This window comes from Ascaphus truei, chromosome 21 (genome assembly GCF_040206685.1).
Source record: "Ascaphus truei isolate aAscTru1 chromosome 21, aAscTru1.hap1, whole genome shotgun sequence".
Taxonomy (NCBI): Eukaryota; Metazoa; Chordata; class Amphibia; order Anura; family Ascaphidae; genus Ascaphus; species Ascaphus truei.
The window spans coordinates 366547-386546 of record NC_134503.1 but is presented as its reverse complement, the minus strand read 5'-3'; the positions used below and the strand labels follow the sequence as shown (position 1 = coordinate 386546).

Sequence of the window (20000 nt, the reverse complement as noted above, 5' to 3'; positions counted from 1 at the left end):
GCAGAGTGTAAGACAGTGACACACACACCGCAGAATGTAACACAGCGACACACACACCGCAGTGTGTAACACAGCGACACACACACCGCAGTGTGTAACACAGTGACACACACACTGCAGTGTATAACACAGTGACACACACCGCAGTGTGTAACAGTGACACACACACCGCAGTGTATAACACAGTGACACACACACCGCAGTGTGTAACACAGTGACACACACCGCAGTGTGTAACAGTGACACACACACCGCAGTGTATAACACAGTGACACACACACCGCAGTGTGTAACACAGTGACACACACACCGCAGTGTGTAACACAGTGACACACACACCGCAGTGTGTAACACAGTGACACACACACCGCAGTGTGTAACACAGTGACACACACACCGCAGTGTATAACACAGTGACACACACACCGCAGTGTGTAACACAGTGACACACACCCCGCAGTGTGTAACACAGTGACACACACACCGCAGTGTGTAACACAGTGACACACACACCGCAGTGTGTAACACAGTGACACACACACCGCAGTGTGTAACACAGTGACACACACACCGCAGTGTGTAACACAGTGACACACACACCGCAGTGTGTAACACAGTGACACACACACCGCAGTGTATAACACAGTGACACACACACCGCAGTGTGTAACACAGTGACACACACCGCAGTGTGTAACAGTGACACACACCCTGGACTCACCGATCCTGCTCTCCATGACGTAAGTCTCGATGATTGCGCTCTTCCTACACAGATCATCAGCCATGGAAGCGCTGCTCACCTCCAGGTGCTTCACCTGCGCGGGGGAAGGGGCGTCAGCCAATCAGGAGACAGTCGCGCTCACCGCGAGCATCGGTGCAGATACCAGGAGATCTGTGTACATGTATCTCCACCTGTGTCACGCGCAGCACTAGCTGCATCTATGTGCGCGCGCGTGTGTGTGCGTGACGTCCCCACCTTCTCCTCCAGCAGCCACTTCTCCTGCTGGATTTCGGCTAACCTCTGGAACAGCTCGGACACCTCCTCGTCAGACAGCTCTGCCGGCCCCCGGGGCTGGGACTGCGGGCTCCCCGTGTTAGACTGGAACACAGCAACGTACAGCATGAGCAGGCGGTAACCTACCCCCGCCGCGGCCCCGCCCCCCCGCCGCGGCCACGCCCCCCCGCCGCGGCCACGTCCCCCCGCCGCGGCCACGACCCCCCGCCGCGGCCACGTCCCCCCCCGTCGCGGCCACGTCCCCCCGTCGCGGCCACGTCCCCCGCCGCGGCCACGTCCCCCCGTCGCGGCCACGTCCCCCCCGTCGCGGCCACGTCCCCCCGCCGCGGCCACGTCCCCCCGCCACGGCCACGTCCCCCCTGTCCCACGCCGTGTCCCCCGCCGCGGCCATGTCCCCGCCGCCGCGGCCACGTCCCCCCGCCACGGCCACGTCCCCCCTGTCCCACGCCGTGTCCCCCGCCGCGGCCCCGCCCCCCCGCCGCGGCCCCGCCCCCCCGCCGCGGCCACGTCCCCCGTCGCGGCCACGTCCCCCGTCGCGGCCACGTCCCCCCGCCGCGGCCACGTCCCCCCGCCGCGGCCACGTCCCCCGTCGCGGCCACGTCCCCCGTCGCGGCCACGTCCCCCCGCCGCGGCCACGTCCCCCCGCCACGGCCCACGTCCCCCCTGTCCCACGCCGTGTCCCCCGCCGCGGCCATGTCCCCCCGCCGCGGCCATGTCCCCCGCCATGTCCCCCCGCCGCGGCCATGTCCCCCCTGTCCCCCCGCCGTGTCCCCCCGCCACGGCCATGTCCCCCCCTGTCCCCGCCATGTCCCCTCGGATTGTCACCTTGTTGCTGCTCGGAGCCGAGCTCTCCTTCATGATCTCTCGGTAGCTGAAGGAGGAAACGCTGCTGCCGTCACCGCCTGTCTGTGCCCGGCTCGGGGAACTGATCTCAGCCAATACCAGGTCTTCCAAGCCTGCAGCAAAGAGCGAGGTCGGGGTCAGAGGCCGGGGTCAGAGGCCACTCTCAGGCTATATAGCTGTGCCATACAAACGGTGGACTCTGTAAGCGAGGCCAAGAAATGAACAGAAGAGGGGAAACTCCGGCTATTTACTGTCCCTGCGTCTAACAGCTCATTATCCTGTACTCCGTATAGTACTAAACACAAGGCCGCTGCGTACGCCGCGTCCCGACCCCTGTGCGCACGCCGCGTCCCGACCCCTGTGCGCACGCCGCGTCTCGACCCCTGTGCGCACCGCCGCGTCCCGACCCCTGTGCGCACGCCGCGTCCCGACCCCCTGTGCGCACGCCGCGTCCCGCCCCGTGCGCACGCCGCGTCCCGCCCCGTGCGCACGCCGCGTCCCGACCCCTGTGCGCACGCCGCGTCCCGACCCCTGTGCGCACGCCGCGTCCCGACCCCTGTGCGTACCCCGCGTCCCGACCCCTGTGCGCACGCCGCGTCCCGACCCCTGTGCGCACGCCGCGTCCCGACCCCTGTGCGCACGCCGCGTCCCGACCCCTGTGCGTACCCCGCGTCCCGACCCCTGTGCGCACGCCGCGTCCCGACCCCTGTGCGTACCCCGCGTCCCGACCCCTGTGCGTACCCCGCGTCCCGACCCCTGTGCGCACGCCGCGTCCCGACCCCTGTGCGCACGCCGCGTCCCGACCCCTGTGCGTACCCCGCGTCCCGACCCCCGAACACCAGGTCATGTGACCCCTGTGCTGCTGCTCACATGCATCACTGATTTCTTTGCGGCAGTAATAATGTCAGAGGACAGGACAGGGTTAAACCCAGCACTGTATATAGGAGTCCTCCAGAAGGTGCACTATACCCAAGGTCACAGAGCTGTTCCCTGGCTGGGGGAGCTGAGCTGTTCCCTGGCTGGGGGAGCCGGGCTGTTCCCTGGCTGGGGGAGCCGGGCTGTTCCCTGGCTGGGGGAGCCGGGCTGCTCCCTGGCTGGGGGAGCTGAGCTGTTCCCTGGCTGGGGGAGCTGAGCTGTTCCCTGGCTGAGGGAGCTGAGCTGTTCCCTGGCTGGGGGAGCTGAGCTGTTCCCTGGCTGGGGGAGCCGGGCTGTTCCCTCGCTGGGGAGCCGGGCTGTTCCTGGCTGGGGGAGCCGGGCTGCTCCCTGGCTGGGGGAGCTGAGCTGTTCCCTGGCTGGGGGAGCTGAGCTGTTCCCTGGCTGAGGAGCTGAGCTGTTCCCTGGCTGGGGGAGCTGAGCTGTTCCCTGGCTGGGGGAGCCGGCTGTTCCCTCGCTGGGGGAGCCGGGCTGTTCCCTGGCTGGGGAGCCGGGCTGTTCCCTGGCTGGGGGAGCTGAGCTGTTCCCTGGCTGGGGGAGCCGGGCTGTTCCCTCGCTGGGGGAGCCGGGCTGCTCCCTGGCTGGGGGAGCTGAGCTGTTCCTGGCTGGGGGAGCTGAGCTGTTCCTGGCTGAGGGAGCTGAGCTGTTCCCTGGCTGGGGGAGCTGAGCTGTTCCTGGCTGGGGGAGCTGAGCTGTTCCCTGGCTGGGGGAGCTGAGCTGTTCCCTGGCTGGGGGAGCTGAGCTGTTACCTGGCTGGGGGAGCTGAGCTGTTCCCTGGCTGGGGGGGGCTGAGCTGTTCCCTGGCTGGGGGAGCTGGGCTGTTCCCTGCTGGGGGAGCTGAGCTGTCCCTGCTGGGGGAGCCGGGCTGTTCCCTGGCTGGGGAGCTGAGCTGTTCCCTGGCTGGGGGAGCCGGGCTGTTCCCTGGCTGGGGGAGCCGGGCTGTTACCTGGCTGGGGGAGCTGAGCTGTTCCCTGGCTGGGGGAGCTGAGCTGTTCCTGGCTGGGGGAGCTGAGCTGTTCCCTGGCTGGGGGAGCTGAGCTGTTCCCTGGCTGGGGGAGCGCTGAGCTGTTCCCTGGCTGGGGAGCTGAGCTGTTTCCCTGGCTGGGGGAGCCGGGCTGTTCCCTCGCTGGGGAGCCGGGCTGTTACCTGGCTGGGGGAGCTGAGCTGTTACCTGGCTGGGGAAGCTGAGCTGTTACCTGGCTGGGGGAGCCGGGCTGTTACCTGGCTGGGGGAGCCGGGCTGTTCCCTGGCTGGGGGAGCCGGGCTGCTCCCTGGCTGGGGGAGCCGGGCTGTTACCTGGCTGGGGGAGCTGAGCTGTTACCTGGCTGGGGGAGCCGGGCTGTTCCCTGGCTGGGGGAGCTGGGCTGTTCCCTGGCTGGGGGAGCTGGGCTGTTCCCTGGCTGGGGGAGCTGAGCTGTTCCCTGGCTGGGGGAGCTGAGCTGTTCCCTGGCTGGGGGAGCTGAGCTGTTCCCTGGCTGGGGGAGCTGAGCTGTTCCCTGGCTGGGGGAGCTGAGCTGTTCCCTGGCTGGGGGAGCCGGGCTGTTACCTGGCTGGGGGAGCTGAGCTGTTACCTGGCTGGGGAAGCTGAGCTGTTACCTGGCTGGGGGAGCCGGGCTGTTCCCTGGCTGGGGGAGCTGGGCTGTTCCCTGGCTGGGGGAGCTGAGCTGTTCCCTGGCTGGGGGAGCTGAGCTGTTCCCTGGCTGGGGGAGCTGAGCTGTTCCCTGGCTGGGGGAGCTGGGACATTAAACACGGAGGACGTTACAATAAGCAGGAGATCAGTAAGTGCACACTCGTGTCGCACGGTAAGTGTAACAGGACCTGAGGCGCAGTTTGAGCGCCTCTCCCCCCCACAGGCCGCGCCCGGCGCAGGACGGGGACAGGGAGCGCGGGTCGGGTGTTAACACAACGCACAGCTCAGCACTTTCCGGCTTCACAAGCCTCCCACCTCCTGACTCATCACAGCATCAAATATTCATGGCTGCTCTGAAAATTGACTTAATGCCTCCAGTGGGACCAGGGGGGGTACGGGGGAGGGGGGAGGCTCTGGGAATGGCAGGGGGGTATGGGGGAGGGGGGAGGCTCTGGGAATGGCAGGGGGGGTACGGGGGAGGCTCTGGGAATGGCAGGGGGGTACGGGGGAGGGGGGAGGCTCTGGGAATGGCAGGGGGGGTACGGGGAGGGGGGAGGCTCTGGGAATGGCAGGGGGGGGGGTACGGGGGAGGGGGGAGGCTCTGGGAATGGCAGGGGGGGGGGGGGTTGGGGGAGGCTCTGGGAATGGCAGGGGGGGTACGGGGGAGGCTCTGGGAATGGCAGGGGGGGTACGGGGGAGGCTCGGGGAATGGCAGGGGGGGTACGGGGGAAGGGGGAGGCTCTGGGAATGGCAGGGGGGGTACGGGGGGAGGCTCTGGGAATGGCAGGGGGGGTACGGGGGAGGCTCTGGGAATGGCAGGGGGAGGGTATGGGGGAGGGGGAGGCTCTGGGAATGGCAGGGGGGGTACGGGGGAGGCTCTGGGAATGGCAGGGAGGGGTACGGGGGAGGGGGAGGCTCTGGGAATGGCAGGGGGGTACGGGGGAAGCTCTGGGAATGGCAGGGGGGGTACGGGGGGAGGCTCTGGGAATGGCAGGGGGGGTACGGGGGAGGCTCTGGGAATGGCAGGGGGAGGGTATGGGGGAGGGGGAGGCTCTGGGAATGGCAGGGGGGGTACGGGGGAGGCTCTGGGAATGGCAGGGAGGGGTACGGGGGAGGCTCTGGGAATGGCAGGGAGGGGTACGGGGGAGGGGGGGATCTGGGAATGGCAGGGGGGTACAGGGGAGGGGGGGGGATCTGGGAATGGCAGGGGGGTACGGGGGAGGGGGAGGCTCTGGGAATGGCAGGGGGGGTACGGGGGTACGGCAGCGAGTGATGGGGGGAATTCTGGGAAGCCATCTTCTGCTGTTAGAGTAGTGGTGCAGAGAGGGGCCGCCCAGCAGCAAGCGCAAGTACAGCGCAAGTGCAGCGCAAGTGCAGCGCAAGTGCAGCGCAAGTGCAGCGCAAGTGCAGCGCAAGTGCAGCGCAGCGACTCAAAGGTATTGGGGACAAGAATCCCCAATTTCAGTTATAAAACACACACACACACACACACACACACACACACACACACACACACACACACACACACACACACTGACACTGACACACACAGACCTGATTTTGACATCTATCCTGTGAGACTGCAGAGGTCATTCAGGAACGGGCTCTTTTTCTACACAGACGTACACCAGTAATAGTCATCATGCGGCATGTAACACAACTACACAACCCCACACAACTACACAACCAGACAGCCGTCCACAACTACACAACCAGACAGCCGTCCACACAACTACACCACCCCACCGCCTTCCACACAACTACACAACCCGACAGGCTTATACACAAGGAACTACACAACCCGACAGGCTTATACACAAGGAACTACACAACCCGACAGGCTTATACACAAGGAACTACACAACCCGACAGGCTTATACACAAGGAACTACACAACCTGACAGGCTTACACACAAGGAACTACACAACCTGACAGCCTACCACACAAGGAACACAATCTACAAGTCTGTGCTTCAGACTATATTACAGGTTGCAGAGTGCACACGTCACGTGGCGCTCATCTGCACAGATAACACGTGACGTTACATGTTCCCTAGATGTGACGTGGCCCGTGGCTCCTCGGTAGTGCCGCCCGACCACTTCATGGAGACCACGAATAATCTCCTCAAGGCAAAACCACACCCTGCGTGCCCGTACCCTGCCTGCCCGCCCGTACCCTGCCTGCCCGAATCCTGCCTGCCCGCCCGTACCCTTCCTGCCCGCATCCGCCCTGCCTGTCCGCCCGCATCCTGCCTGCCCGACCCCCCGCCCATACCCTGCGTGCCTGCACCGTCTGCCCGCCCGTACCCTGCGTGCCCTCCCGTACCCTGCGTGCCCGCACCCTGCCTGCCCCCCCGTACCCTGCGTGCCCGCCCGTACCCTGTGTGCCCGTACCCTGCGTGCCCGCATCCTGCCTGCCCGCCCCCTGCGTGCCCTCCCGTACCCTGCGTGCCCGCACCCTGCCTGCCCCCCCGTACCCTGCGTGCCCGCACCCTGCCTGCCCGCCCGTACCCTGCGTGCCCGCACCCTGCCTGCCCCCCCGTACCCTGCGTGCCCGCATCCTGCCTGCCCGCCCGTACCCTGCGTGCCCGTACCCTGCCTGCCCGCCCGTACCCTGCATGCCCGCATCCTGCCTGCCCGCATCCTGCCTGCCCGCCCGTACCCTGCCTGCCCGCCCGTACCCTGCGTGCCCGCATCCTGCCTGCCCGCCCGTACCCTGCGTGCCTGCATCCTGCCTGCCCGCCCGTACCCTGCGTGCCCGCATCCTGCCTGCCCGCCCGTACCCTGCGTGCCCGCATCCTGCCTGCCCGCCCGTACCCTGCGTGCCCGCATCCTGCCTGCCCGTACCCTGCGTGCCCGCATCCTGCCTGCCCGCCCGTACCCTGCGTGCCCGCATCCGCCCTGCTTGCCCGTACCCTGCTCGCCCGTACCCTGCGTGCCGCATCCTGCCCGCCCGTACCCTGCGTGCCCGCATCCTGCCTGCCCGCCCGTACCCTGCGTGCCCGCATCCGCCCTGCCCGCCCGTACCCTGCGTGCCGCATCCTGCCTACCCGCACCACAGAGATGGGAGGCTTCCATGCCAATACCAAGCCTGCTGTGCAGATAACAGCGGACCATCACAGTGCAGCCCCCCCCCCCCAATCTTCCAAACAAACAGGAAAAGGAGCAGCCCCCCGTGCGCACAGCCCCCCCCCCCCCCCCGTGGACAGGCTGCCCGGCGAGTGCTGGTGATTGCTTCTCCCCGAGGGGAGGGGGAGAGACGGAGCTAATAGGATTTGGAAGGTTTAATGACTGGCCTGCTGAGCTGGGCAGTGTGCGGAGAGGAGAGTGCTTTGTGAGCGGGGACCCCCTCTCCCCCCCTCTCCAGCCCGCGTCTGCCGAACACGCAGTCTTTTCTCGTCTCGTAACCGCATCATCCGACATTAGCTGCACTCTCCCCGTCCCCACAGAGAGCGCCATAAATCTCACGCGTTAACCCCTGTGCTGCCGGCAGCATGGGACGGCACAGGGAGCTTGCATCAAGGGGCACTCGGAGAGTGGTACCGAGTATCCCCCTGTACTTCCAGGCCACCAAATGTCAGTGTCTGATTGAGGACTTGCGCTGGGCCGCGCAGAACTCGCCAGCTGGTCCTTATTGATCCTGTGTGGTGCCAGCCGCCGTATAAATAGCAGTCCCCCGGCACGCCGGCGGCCGCGGCGTGTACACCTTATATCGGCGCTCTGCGTGAAATAAGATGCAGGTGATGGAAACTGTGCGCTGCTACTTGTTACCATTTTATACTGCAGCAGGATCGCTTTACAGGCGGGACGCCAATGTCTGCCGCTCCTGAGGATATTGGGCACTCTCTGTGTCAGGTTATTATAGGAGAGAAATAAGACATTCTGCCAGGCAAGAGCGCTCCGATAATGCGCCGATCAGGCCGGTCTCGCACTGCGGCGGCAACGGGAACCCTGGCGCTGCGGCGGCGGGAACACTGGCACTGCGGCAACGGGAACCCTGGCACTGCGGCAACGGGAACACTGGCACTGCGGCAACGGGAACCCTGGCACTGCGGCAACGGGAACCCTGGCACTGCGGCAACGGGAACACTGGCACTGCGGCAACGGGAACACTGGCACTGCGGCAACGGGAACCCTGGCACTGCGGCAACGGGAACACTGGCACTGCGGCAACGGGAACCCTGGCACTGCGGCAACGGGAACCCTGGCACTGCGGCGGCGGGAACCCTGGCACTGCGGCGGCGGGAACCCTGGCACTGCGGCAACGGGAACCCTGGCACTGCGGCGGCGGGAACCCTGGCGCTGCGGCGGCGGGAACCCTGGCACTGCGGGAACCCTGGCGCTGCGGGAACCCTGGCGCTGCGGCGGCGGGAACACTGGCGCTGCGGCGGCGGCGGGAACCCTGGCACTGCGGCGGCGGCGGGAACCCTGGCACTGCGGCGGCGGCGGGAACCCTGGCACTGCGGCGGCGGCGGGAACCCTGGCGCTGCGGGAACCCTGGCGCTGCGGCGGCGGGAACACTGGCGCTGCGGCGGCGGCGGGAACCCTGGCACTGCGGCGGCGGCGGGAACCTTGGCACTGCGGCGGTGGGAACCCTGGCGCTGCGGCGGCGGCGGGAACCCTGGCACTGCGGCGGCTGGAACCCTGGCGCTGCGGCGGCTGGAACCCTGGCACTGCGGCGGCGGCGGGAACCCTGGCACTGCGGCGGCGGGAACCCTGGCACTGCGGCAACGGGAACCCTGGCACTGCGGCAACTGGAACCCTGGCACTGCGGCGGCGGGAACCCTGGCACTGCGGCGGCTGGAACCCTGGTACCGCGGCGGCGGGAACCCTGGCACTGCGGCAACGGGAACCCTGGCGCTGCGGCAACTGGAACCCTGGCACTGCGGCGGCGGGAACCCTGGCACCGCGGCGGCGGGAACCCTGGCACTGCGGCAACTGGAACCCTGGTACCGCGGCGGCGGGAACCCTGGCGCTGCGGCGGCGGCGGGAACCCTGGCACTGCGGCGGCGGCTGGAACCCTGGCGCTGCGGCGGCGGCGGGAACCCTGGCACTGCGGCGGCTGGAACCCTGGCGCTGCGGCGGCTGGAACCCTGGCACTGCGGCGGCGGCGGGAACCCTGGCACTGCGGCGGCTGGAACCCTGGCACTGCGGCGAAGGGAACCCTGGCACTGCGGCGGCGGCGGGAACCCTGGCACTGCGGCGGCGGGAACCCTGGCACTGCGGCGGCGGGAACCCTGGCACTGCGGCGGCGGGAACCCTGGCACTACTGCGGCGGCGGCGGGAACCCGCTGTGTGCGTTTTCATACAGAAGGGGGATCCTATTCACGTGAGCCCTTCCATTAACCCCCCGAGTCCCAGGCCACGCTTTGCCATGAGTAACGGATCTGGCCCACGGACTCCACAAACCCCTACAGCGCTGCAGGGTGTGCATGAGACGCCCGGCACGCCCCGCCACGCCCGGCACGCCCCGCCACAGGGAGAGAGCGCTGGGAAATCAGGGAGCAACGCAAAGGCGCTGTCCCACGCCAGCAACCTCACGCATCTCTTAGGGGCTCCGAATGGGGGAGGGTTTGTCAATCAAGTGCTTTCTTGCCCCATATCCCCCCCTCCCCCCCAATGTCCTAATCAGAGAACCAATAAAGATAACAGAAGTTGGGGAGGGAGCCACACACAGTGACATCACACAGTGACATCACACAGTGACATCACACAGTGACATCACACAGGAAATCCCTGCCAGGTCTGACTGTAACAAATAAATGACACATACTTAGAGGTGTCAGCTATTAATTACCCAGGTGAGACCAATTAAACATGTCGGTTCTAGTTGGAATTGCCCCTGTAAACGGCCTGCGTGGCGTGGACGTGGGACTGTGCAGTGGGACGTGGGACTGTGCAGTGGGACGTGGGACTGTGCAGTGGGACGTGGGACTGTGCAGTGGGACGTGGGACTGTGCAGTGGGACGTGGGACTGTGCAGTGGGACGTGGGACTGCGCAGTGGGACGTGGGACTGCGCAGTGGGACGTGGGACTGCGCAATGGGACGTGGGACTGCGCAGTGGGACGTGGTACTGTGCAGTGGGACGTGGGACTGTGCAGTGGGACGTGGGATTGTGCAGTGGGACGTGGGACTGTGCAGTGGGACGTGGGATTGTGCAGTGGGACGTGGGACTGTGCAGTGGGACGTGGGACTGTGCAGTGGGACGTGGGACTGTGCAGTGGGACGTGGGACTGTGCAGTGGGACGTGGGACTGTGCAGTGGGACGTGGGACTGTGCAGTGGGACGTGGGACTGTGCAGTGGGACGTGGGACTGTGCAGTGGGACGTGGGATTGTGCAGTGGGACGTGGGACTGTGCAGTGGGACGTGGGATTGTGCAGTGGGACGTGGGACTGTGCAGTGGGACGTGGGACTGTGCAGTGGGACTGTGCAGTGGGACGTGGGATTGTGCAGTGGGACGTGGGACTGTGCAGTGGGACGTGGGACTGTGCAGTGGGACGTGGGATTGTGCAGTGGGACGTGGGACTGTGCAGTGGGACGTGGGACTGTGCAGTGGGACGTGGGACTGTGCAGTGGGACGTGGGACTGTGCAGTGGGACGTGGGACTGTGCAGTGGGACGTGGGACTGTGCAGTGGGACGTGGGATTGTGCAGTGGGACGTGGGACTGTGCAGTGGGACGTGGGACTGTGCAGTGGGACGTGGGATTGTGCAGTGGGACGTGGGATTGTGCAGTGGGACGTGGGATTGTGCAGTGGGACGTGGGATTGTGCAGTGGGACAGAGCGGTCTCTCGCTGCATTTGTGTTTTCAGTCAACAAAAGCAAGTGGCTCATCAAAGTGTCCCCCCGCCCATCCGCCCGTGTCCCCCCGCCCGTGTCCCCCCGCCCAGCTGCCCGTGTCCCCCCGCCCAGCCGCCCGTGTCCCAGCGCAGTGTCCCCCCACGTGCCGGCGTCCTGCACACTCACCTGTGCGAGTCTTGCTGTTAGTGAGGATCTCCTGCAGGCGTTCCTGCACACTCACCTGTGCGAGTCTTGCTGTTAGTGAGGATCTCCTGCAGGCGTTCCTGCACACTCACCTGTGCGAGTCTTGCTGTTAGTGAGGATCTCCTGCAGGCGTTCCTGCACACTCACCTGTGCGAGTCTTGCTGTTAGTGAGGATCTCCTGCAGGCGTTCCTGCACACTCACCTGTGCGAGTCTTGCTGTTAGTGAGGATCTCCTGCAGGCGTTCCTGCACACTCACCTGTGCGAGTCTTGCTGTTAGTGAGGATCTCCTGCAAGCGTTCCTGCACACTCACCTGTGCGAGTCTTGCTGTTAGTGAGGATCTCCTGCAGGCGTTCCTGCACACTCACCTGTGCGAGTCTTGCTGTTAGTGAGGATCTCCTGCAGGCGTTCCTGCACACTCACCTGTGCGAGTCTTGCTGTTAGTGAGGATCTCCTGCAGGCGTTCCTGCACACTCACCTGTGCGAGTCTTGCTGTTAGTGAGGATCTCCTGCAGGCGTTCCTGCACACTCACCTGTGCGAGTCTTGCTGTTAGTGAGGATCTCCTGCAGGCGTTCCTGCACACTCACCTGTGCGAGTCTTGCTGTTAGTGAGGATCTCCTGCAGGCGTTCCTGCACACTCACCTGTGCGAGTCTTGCTGTTAGTGAGGATCTCCTGCAGGCGTTCCTGCACACTCACCTGTGCGAGTCTTGCTGTTAGTGAGGATCTCCTGCAGGCGTTCCTGCAGTTTGTCTGCGCGCTTCCGTTCCAACTGCAGCTGTCTCTTCAGATCCTTTAGCTGGGAAGGAAAATACACAGGCGGGGTGAGGGGTACGTGTCTCTGTCTGTGTATTAGGAGGGGGTGAGGGGTACGTGTCTCTGTCTGTGTATTAGGAGGGGGTGAGGGGTACGTGTCTCTGTCTGTGTATTAGGAGGGGGTGAGGGGTACGTGTCTCTGTCTGTGTATTAGGAGGGGGTGAGGGGTACGTGTCTCTGTCTGTGTATTAGGAGGGGGTGAGGGGTACGTGTCTCTGTCTGTGTATTAGGAGGGGGTGAGGGGTACGTGTCTCTGTCTGTGTATTAGGAGGGGGTGAGGGGTACGTGTCTCTGTCTGTGTATTAGGAGGGGGTGAGGGGTACGTGTCTCTGTCTGTGTATTAGGAGGGGGTGAGGGGTACGTGTCTCTGTCTGTGTATTAGGAGGGGGTGAGGGGTACGTGTCTCTGTCTGTGTATTAGGAGGGGGTGAGGGGTACGTGTCTCTGTCTGTGTATTAGGAGGGGGTGAGGGGTACGTGTCTCTGTCTGTGTATTAGGAGGGGGTGAGGGGTACGTGTCTCTGTCTGTGTATTAGGAGGGGGTGAGGGGTACGTGTCTCTGTCTGTGTATTAGGAGGGGGTGAGGGGTACGTGTCTCTGTCTGTGCATTAGGAGGGGGTGAGGGGTACGTGTCTCTGTCTGTGCATTAGGAGGGGGTGAGGGGTACGTGTCTCTGTCTGTGCATTAGGAGGGGGTGAGGGGTACGTGTCTCTGTCTGTGCATTAGGAGGGGGTGAGGGGTACGTGTCTCTGTCTGTGCATTAGGAGGGGGTGAGGGGTACGTGTCTCTGTCTGTGCATTAGGAGGGGGTGAGGGGTACGTGTCTCTGTCTGTGCATTAGGAGGGGGTGAGGGGTACGTGTCTCTGTCTGTGTATTAGGAGGGGGTGAGGGGTACGTGTCTCTGTCTGTGTATTAGGAGGGGGTGAGGGGTACGTGTCTCTGTCTGTGTATTAGGAGGGGGTGAGGGGTACGTGTCTCTGTCTGTGTATTAGGAGGGGTGAGGGGTACGTGTCTCTGTCTGTGTATTAGGAGGGGGTGAGGGGTACGTGTCTCTGTCTGTGTATTAGGAGGGGGTGAGGGGTACGTGTCTCTGTCTGTGTATTAGGAGGGGGTGAGGGGTACGTGTCTCTGTCTGTGTATTAGGAGGGGGTGAGGGGTACGTGTCTCTGTCTGTGTATTAGGAGGGGGTGAGGGGTACGTGTCTCTGTCTGTGTATTAGGAGGGGGTGAGGGGTACGTGTCTCTGTCTGTGTATTAGGAGGGGGTGAGGGGTACGTGTCTCTGTCTGTGTATTAGGAGGGGGTGAGGGGTACGTGTCTCTGTCTGTGTATTAGGAGGGGGTGAGGGGTACGTGTCTCTGTCTGTGTATTAGGAGGGGGTGAGGGGTACGTGTCTCTGTCTGTGTATTAGGAGGGGGTGAGGGGTACGTGTCTCTGTCTGTGTATTAGGAGGGGGTGAGGGGTACGTGTCTCTGTCTGTGTATTAGGAGGGGGTGAGGGGTACGTGTCTCTGTCTGTGTATTAGGAGGGGGTGAGGGGTACGTGTCTCTGTCTGTGTATTAGGAGGGGGTGAGGGGTACGTGTCTCTGTCTGTGTATTAGGAGGGGGTGAGGGGTACGTGTCTCTGTCTGTGTATTAGGAGGGGGTGAGGGGTACGTGTCTCTGTCTGTGTATTAGGAGGGGGTGAGGGGTACGTGTCTCTGTCTGTGTATTAGGAGGGGGTGAGGGGTACGTGTCTCTGTCTGTGTATTAGGAGGGGGTGAGGGGTACGTGTCTCTGTCTGTGTATTAGGAGGGGGTGAGGGGTACGTGTCTCTGTCTGTGTATTAGGAGGGGGTGAGGGGTACGTGTCTCTGTCTGTGTATTAGGAGGGGGTGAGGGGTACGTGTCTCTGTCTGTGTATTAGGAGGGGGTGAGGGGTACGTGTCTCTGTCTGTGTATTAGGAGGGGGTGAGGGGTACGTGTCTCTGTCTGTGTATTAGGAGGGGGTGAGGGGTACGTGTCTCTGTCTGTGTATTAGGAGGGGGTGAGGGGTACGTGTCTCTGTCTGTGTATTAGGAGGGGGTGAGGGGTACGTGTCTCTGTCTGTGTATTAGGAGGGGGTGAGGGGTACGTGTCTCTGTCTGTGTATTAGGAGGGGGTGAGGGGTACGTGTCTCTGTCTGTGTATTAGGAGGGGGTGAGGGGTACGTGTCTCTGTCTGTGTATTAGGAGGGGGTGAGGGGTACGTGTCTCTGTCTGTGTATTAGGAGGGGGTGAGGGGTACGTGTCTCTGTCTGTGTATTAGGAGGGGGTGAGGGGTACGTGTCTCTGTCTGTGTATTAGGAGGGGGTGAGGGGTACGTGTCTCTGTCTGTGTATTAGGAGGGGGTGAGGGGTACGTGTCTCTGTCTGTGTATTAGGAGGGGGTGAGGGGTACGTGTCTCTGTCTGTGTATTAGGAGGGGGTGAGGGGTACGTGTCTCTGTCTGTGTATTAGGAGGGGGTGAGGGGTACGTGTCTCTGTCTGTGTATTAGGAGGGGGTGAGGGGTACGTGTCTCTGTCTGTGTATTAGGAGGGGGTGAGGGGTACGTGTCTCTGTCTGTGTATTAGGAGGGGGTGAGGGGTACGTGTCTCTGTCTGTGTATTAGGAGGGGGTGAGGGGTACGTGTCTCTGTCTGTGTATTAGGAGGGGGTGAGGGGTACGTGTCTCTGTCTGTGTATTAGGAGGGGGTGAGGGGTACGTGTCTCTGTCTGTGTATTAGGAGGGGGTGAGGGGTACGTGTCTCTGTCTGTGTATTAGGAGGGGGTGAGGGGTACGTGTCTCTGTCTGTGTATTAGGAGGGGGTGAGGGGTACGTGTCTCTGTCTGTGTATTAGGAGGGGGTGAGGGGTACGTGTCTCTGTCTGTGTATTAGGAGGGGGTGAGGGGTACGTGTCTCTGTCTGTGTATTAGGAGGGGGTGAGGGGTACGTGTCTCTGTCTGTGTATTAGGAGGGGGTGAGGGGTACGTGTCTCTGTCTGTGTATTAGGAGGGGGTGAGGGGTACGTGTCTCTGTCTGTGTATTAGGAGGGGGTGAGGGGTACGTGTCTCTGTCTGTGTATTAGGAGGGGGTGAGGGGTACGTGTCTCTGTCTGTGTATTAGGAGGGGGTGAGGGGTACGTGTCTCTGTCTGTGTATTAGGAGGGGGTGAGGGGTACGTGTCTCTGTCTGTGTATTAGGAGGGGGTGAGGGGTACGTGTCTCTGTCTGTGTATTAGGAGGGGGTGAGGGGTACGTGTCTCTGTCTGTGTATTAGGAGGGGGTGAGGGGTACGTGTCTCTGTCTGTGTATTAGGAGGGGGTGAGGGGTACGTGTCTCTGTCTGTGTATTAGGAGGGGGTGAGGGGTACGTGTCTCTGTCTGTGTATTAGGAGGGGGTGAGGGGTACGTGTCTCTGTCTGTGCATTAGGAGGGGGTGAGGGGTACGTGTCTCTGTCTGTGCATTAGGAGGGGGTGAGGGGTACGTGTCTCTGTCTGTGCATTAGGAGGGGGTGAGGGGTACGTGTCTCTGTCTGTGCATTAGGAGGGGGTGAGGGGTACGTGTCTCTGTCTGTGCATTAGGAGGGGGTGAGGGGTACGTGTCTCTGTCTGTGTATTAGGAGGGGGTGAGGGGTACGTGTCTCTGTCTGTGTATTAGGAGGGGGTGAGGGGTACGTGTCTCTGTCTGTGTATTAGGAGGGGGTGAGGGGTACGTGTCTCTGTCTGTGTATTAGGAGGGGGTGAGGGGTACGTGTCTCTGTCTGTGTATTAGGAGGGGGTGAGGGGTACGTGTCTCTGTCTGTGTATTAGGAGGGGGTGAGGGGTACGTGTCTCTGTCTGTGTATTAGGAGGGGGTGAGGGGTACGTGTCTCTGTCTGTGTATTAGGAGGGGGTGAGGGGTACGTGTCTCTGTCTGTGTATTAGGAGGGGGTGAGGGGTACGTGTCTCTGTCTGTGTATTAGGAGGGGGTGAGGGGTACGTGTCTCTGTCTGTGTATTAGGAGGGGGTGAGGGGTACGTGTCTCTGTCTGTGTATTAGGAGGGGGTGAGGGGTACGTGTCTCTGTCTGTGTATTAGGAGGGGGTGAGGGGTACGTGTCTCTGTCTGTGTATTAGGAGGGGGTGAGGGGTACGTGTCTCTGTCTGTGTATTAGGAGGGGGTGAGGGGTACGTGTCTCTGTCTGTGTATTAGGAGGGGGTGAGGGGTACGTGTCTCTGTCTGTGTATTAGGAGGGGGTGAGGGGTACGTGTCTCTGTCTGTGTATTAGGAGGGGGTGAGGGGTACGTGTCTCTGTCTGTGTATTAGGAGGGGGTGAGGGGTACGTGTCTCTGTCTGTGTATTAGGAGGGGGTGAGGGGTACGTGTCTCTGTCTGTGTATTAGGAGGGGGTGAGGGGTACGTGTCTCTGTCTGTGTATTAGGAGGGGGTGAGGGGTACGTGTCTCTGTCTGTGTATTAGGAGGGGGTGAGGGGTACGTGTCTCTGTCTGTGTATTAGGAGGGGGTGAGGGGTACGTGTCTCTGTCTGTGTATTAGGAGGGGGTGAGGGGTACGTGTCTCTGTCTGTGTATTAGGAGGGGGTGAGGGGTACGTGTCTCTGTCTGTGTATTAGGAGGGGGTGAGGGGTACGTGTCTCTGTCTGTGTATTAGGAGGGGGTGAGGGGTACGTGTCTCTGTCTGTGTATTAGGAGGGGGTGAGGGGTACGTGTCTCTGTCTGTGTATTAGGAGGGGGTGAGGGGTACGTGTCTCTGTCTGTGTATTAGGAGGGGGTGAGGGGTACGTGTCTCTGTCTGTGTATTAGGAGGGGGTGAGGGGTACGTGTCTCTGTCTGTGTATTAGGAGGGGGTGAGGGGTACGTGTCTCTGTCTGTGTATTAGGAGGGGGTGAGGGGTACGTGTCTCTGTCTGTGTATTAGGAGGGGGTGAGGGGTACGTGTCTCTGTCTGTGTATTAGGAGGGGGTGAGGGGTACGTGTCTCTGTCTGTGTATTAGGAGGGGGTGAGGGGTACGTGTCTCTGTCTGTGTATTAGGAGGGGGTGAGGGGTACGTGTCTCTGTCTGTGTATTAGGAGGGGGTGAGGGGTACGTGTCTCTGTCTGTGTATTAGGAGGGGGTGAGGGGTACATGTCTCTGTCTGTGTATTAGGAGGGGGTGAGTGGAATGTGTCCCTGATGTCTGTGTATTAGGAGGGGTTCTGTGTATAAGGAGGGGGTGAGAGGTACGCGTCACCCCCCTCTGCCCCTCCTTACATCTCACCCTAATATCTCACTATACCCTCTGCCCCTCCTTACATCTCACCCTAATATCTCACTATACCCCCACTGCCCCTCCTTACATCTCACCCTAATATCTCACTATACCCCCCTCTGCCCCTCCTCACATCTCACCCTAATATCTCACTATACCCCCCTCTGCCCCATCTTACATCTCACCCTAATATCTCACTATACCCTCCTCTGCCCCTCCTTACATCTCCCCCTAATATCTCACTATACCCTCCTCTGCCCCTCCTTACATCTCACACTAATATCTCACTATACCCCCCTCTGTCCCTCCTTACATCTCACCCTAATATCTCACTATACCCCCCTCTGCCCCTCCTCACATCTCACCCTAATATCTCACTATACCCCCCTCTGCCCCATCTTACATCTCACCCTAATATCTCACTATACCCTCCTCTGCCCCTCCTTACATCTCCCCCTAATATCTCACTATACCCTCCTCTGCCCCTCCTTACATCTCACACTAATATCTCACTATACCCCCCTCCTCTGCCCCTCCTTACATCTCACCCTAATATCTCACTATATACTCCTCTGCCCCTCCTTACATCTCTCCCTAATATCTCACTATACCCTCCGCTGCCCCTCCTTACATCTCACCCTAATATCTCACTATATACTCCTCTGCCCCTCCTTACATCTCACCCTAATATCTCACTATATACTCCTCTGCCCCTCCTTACATCTCACCCTAATATCTCACTATACCCTCCTCTGCCCCTCCTTACATCTCACCCTAATATCTCACTATACCCTCCTCTGCCCCTCCTTACATCTCACCCTAATATCTCACTATATCCCCCTCTGCCCCTCCTTACATCTCACCCTAATATCTCACTATACCCTCCTCTGCCCCTCCTTACATCTCTCCCTAATATCGCACTATACCCTCCCCCTCCTTACATCTCACCCTAATATCTCACTATACCCTCCTCTGCCCCTCCTTACATCTCACCCTAATATCTCACTATACCCTCCTCTGCCCCTCCTTACATCTCACCCTAATATCTCACTATATCCCCCTCTGCCCCTCCTTACATCTCACCCTAATATCTCACTATACCCTCCTCTGCCCCTCCTTACATCTCTCCCTAATATCGCACTATACCCTCCCCCTCCTTACATCTCACCCTAATATCTCACTATACCCTCCTCTGCCCCTCCTTACATCTCACCCTAATATCTCACTATACCCTCCTCTGCCCCTCCTTATATCTCACCCTAATATCTCACTATACCCCCCTCTGCCCCTCCTTACATCTCCCCCTAATATCTCACAATACCCTCCTCTGCCCCTCCTTACATCTCACCCTAATATCTCACTATACCCTCCTCTGCCCCTCCTTACATCTCACCCTAATATCTCACTATACCCTCCTCTGCCCCTCCTTACATCTCACCCTAATATCTCATTATACTCTCCTCTGCCCCTCCTTACATCTCACCCTAATATCTCACTATATACGCCTCTGCCCCTCCTTACATCTCCCCCTAATATCTCACTATATCCCCCTCTGCCCCTCCTTACATCTCACCCTAATATCTCACTATACCATCCTCTGCCCCTCCTTACATCTCACCCTAATATCTCACTATACCCTCCTCTGCCCCTCCTTACATCTCACCCTAATTTCTCACTATACACTCCTCTGCCCCTCCTTACATCTCACCCTAATATCTCACTGTACCCTCCTCTGCCCCTCCTTACATCTCACCCTAATATCTCACTATACCCTCCTCTGCCCCTCCTTACATCTCACCCTAATATCTCACTATACCCTCCTCTGCCCCTCCTTACATCTCACCCTAATATCTCACTATACCCCCCTCTGCCCCTCCTTACATCTCACCCTAATATCTCACTATACACTCCTCTGCCCCTCCTTACATCTCACCCTAATATCTCACTATACCCTCCTTACATCTCACCCTAATATCTCACTATACCTTCCTCTGCCCCTCCTTACATCTCACCCCAATATCTCACTATACTCTCCTCTGCCCCTCCTTACATCTCACCTTAATATCTCACTATACCCTCCTCTGCCCATCCTTACATCTCCCCCTAATATCTCACTATACCCTCCTCTGCCCATCCTTACATCTCACCCTAATATCTCACTATACCCTCCTTACATCTCACCCTAATATCTCACTATACCCTCCTCTGACCCTCATTACATCTCCCCCTAATATCTCACTATACACTCCTCTGTCCCTCCTTACATCTCCCCCTAATCTCTCACTATACCCCCCTCTGCCCCTCCTTACATCTCACACTAATATCTCACTATACCCCCCTCTGTCCCTCCTTACATCTCACCCTAATATCTCACTATACCCTCCTTACATCTCACCCTAATATCTCACTATACCCTCCTCTGCCCCTCATTACATCTCACCCTAATATCTCACTATACCCTCCTTACATCTCACCCTAATATCTCACTATACCCTCCTCTGCCCCTCATTACATCTCACCCTAATATCTCACTATACCCTCCTCTGT

The 20000-nt window shown here is 60.9% G+C and overlaps 1 protein-coding gene across 1 annotated transcript in view; it reads right to left on the bottom strand.

The window, feature by feature from the left end:
- GRIPAP1 (GRIP1 associated protein 1) overlaps positions 1-20000 on the bottom strand; it is a gene marked incomplete at its 5' end in the record, with an annotated part of 71347 nt that overhangs the window by 4612 nt on the left and 46735 nt on the right. The window contains 4 exons of the mRNA XM_075579510.1: positions 601-815; positions 977-1099; positions 1841-1971; positions 12104-12203. Of these exons, the coding sequence (XP_075435625.1) occupies positions 601-815; positions 977-1099; positions 1841-1971; positions 12104-12203 (569 nt within the window). The remainder of the gene's footprint in view (positions 1-600; positions 816-976; positions 1100-1840; positions 1972-12103; positions 12204-20000) is intronic.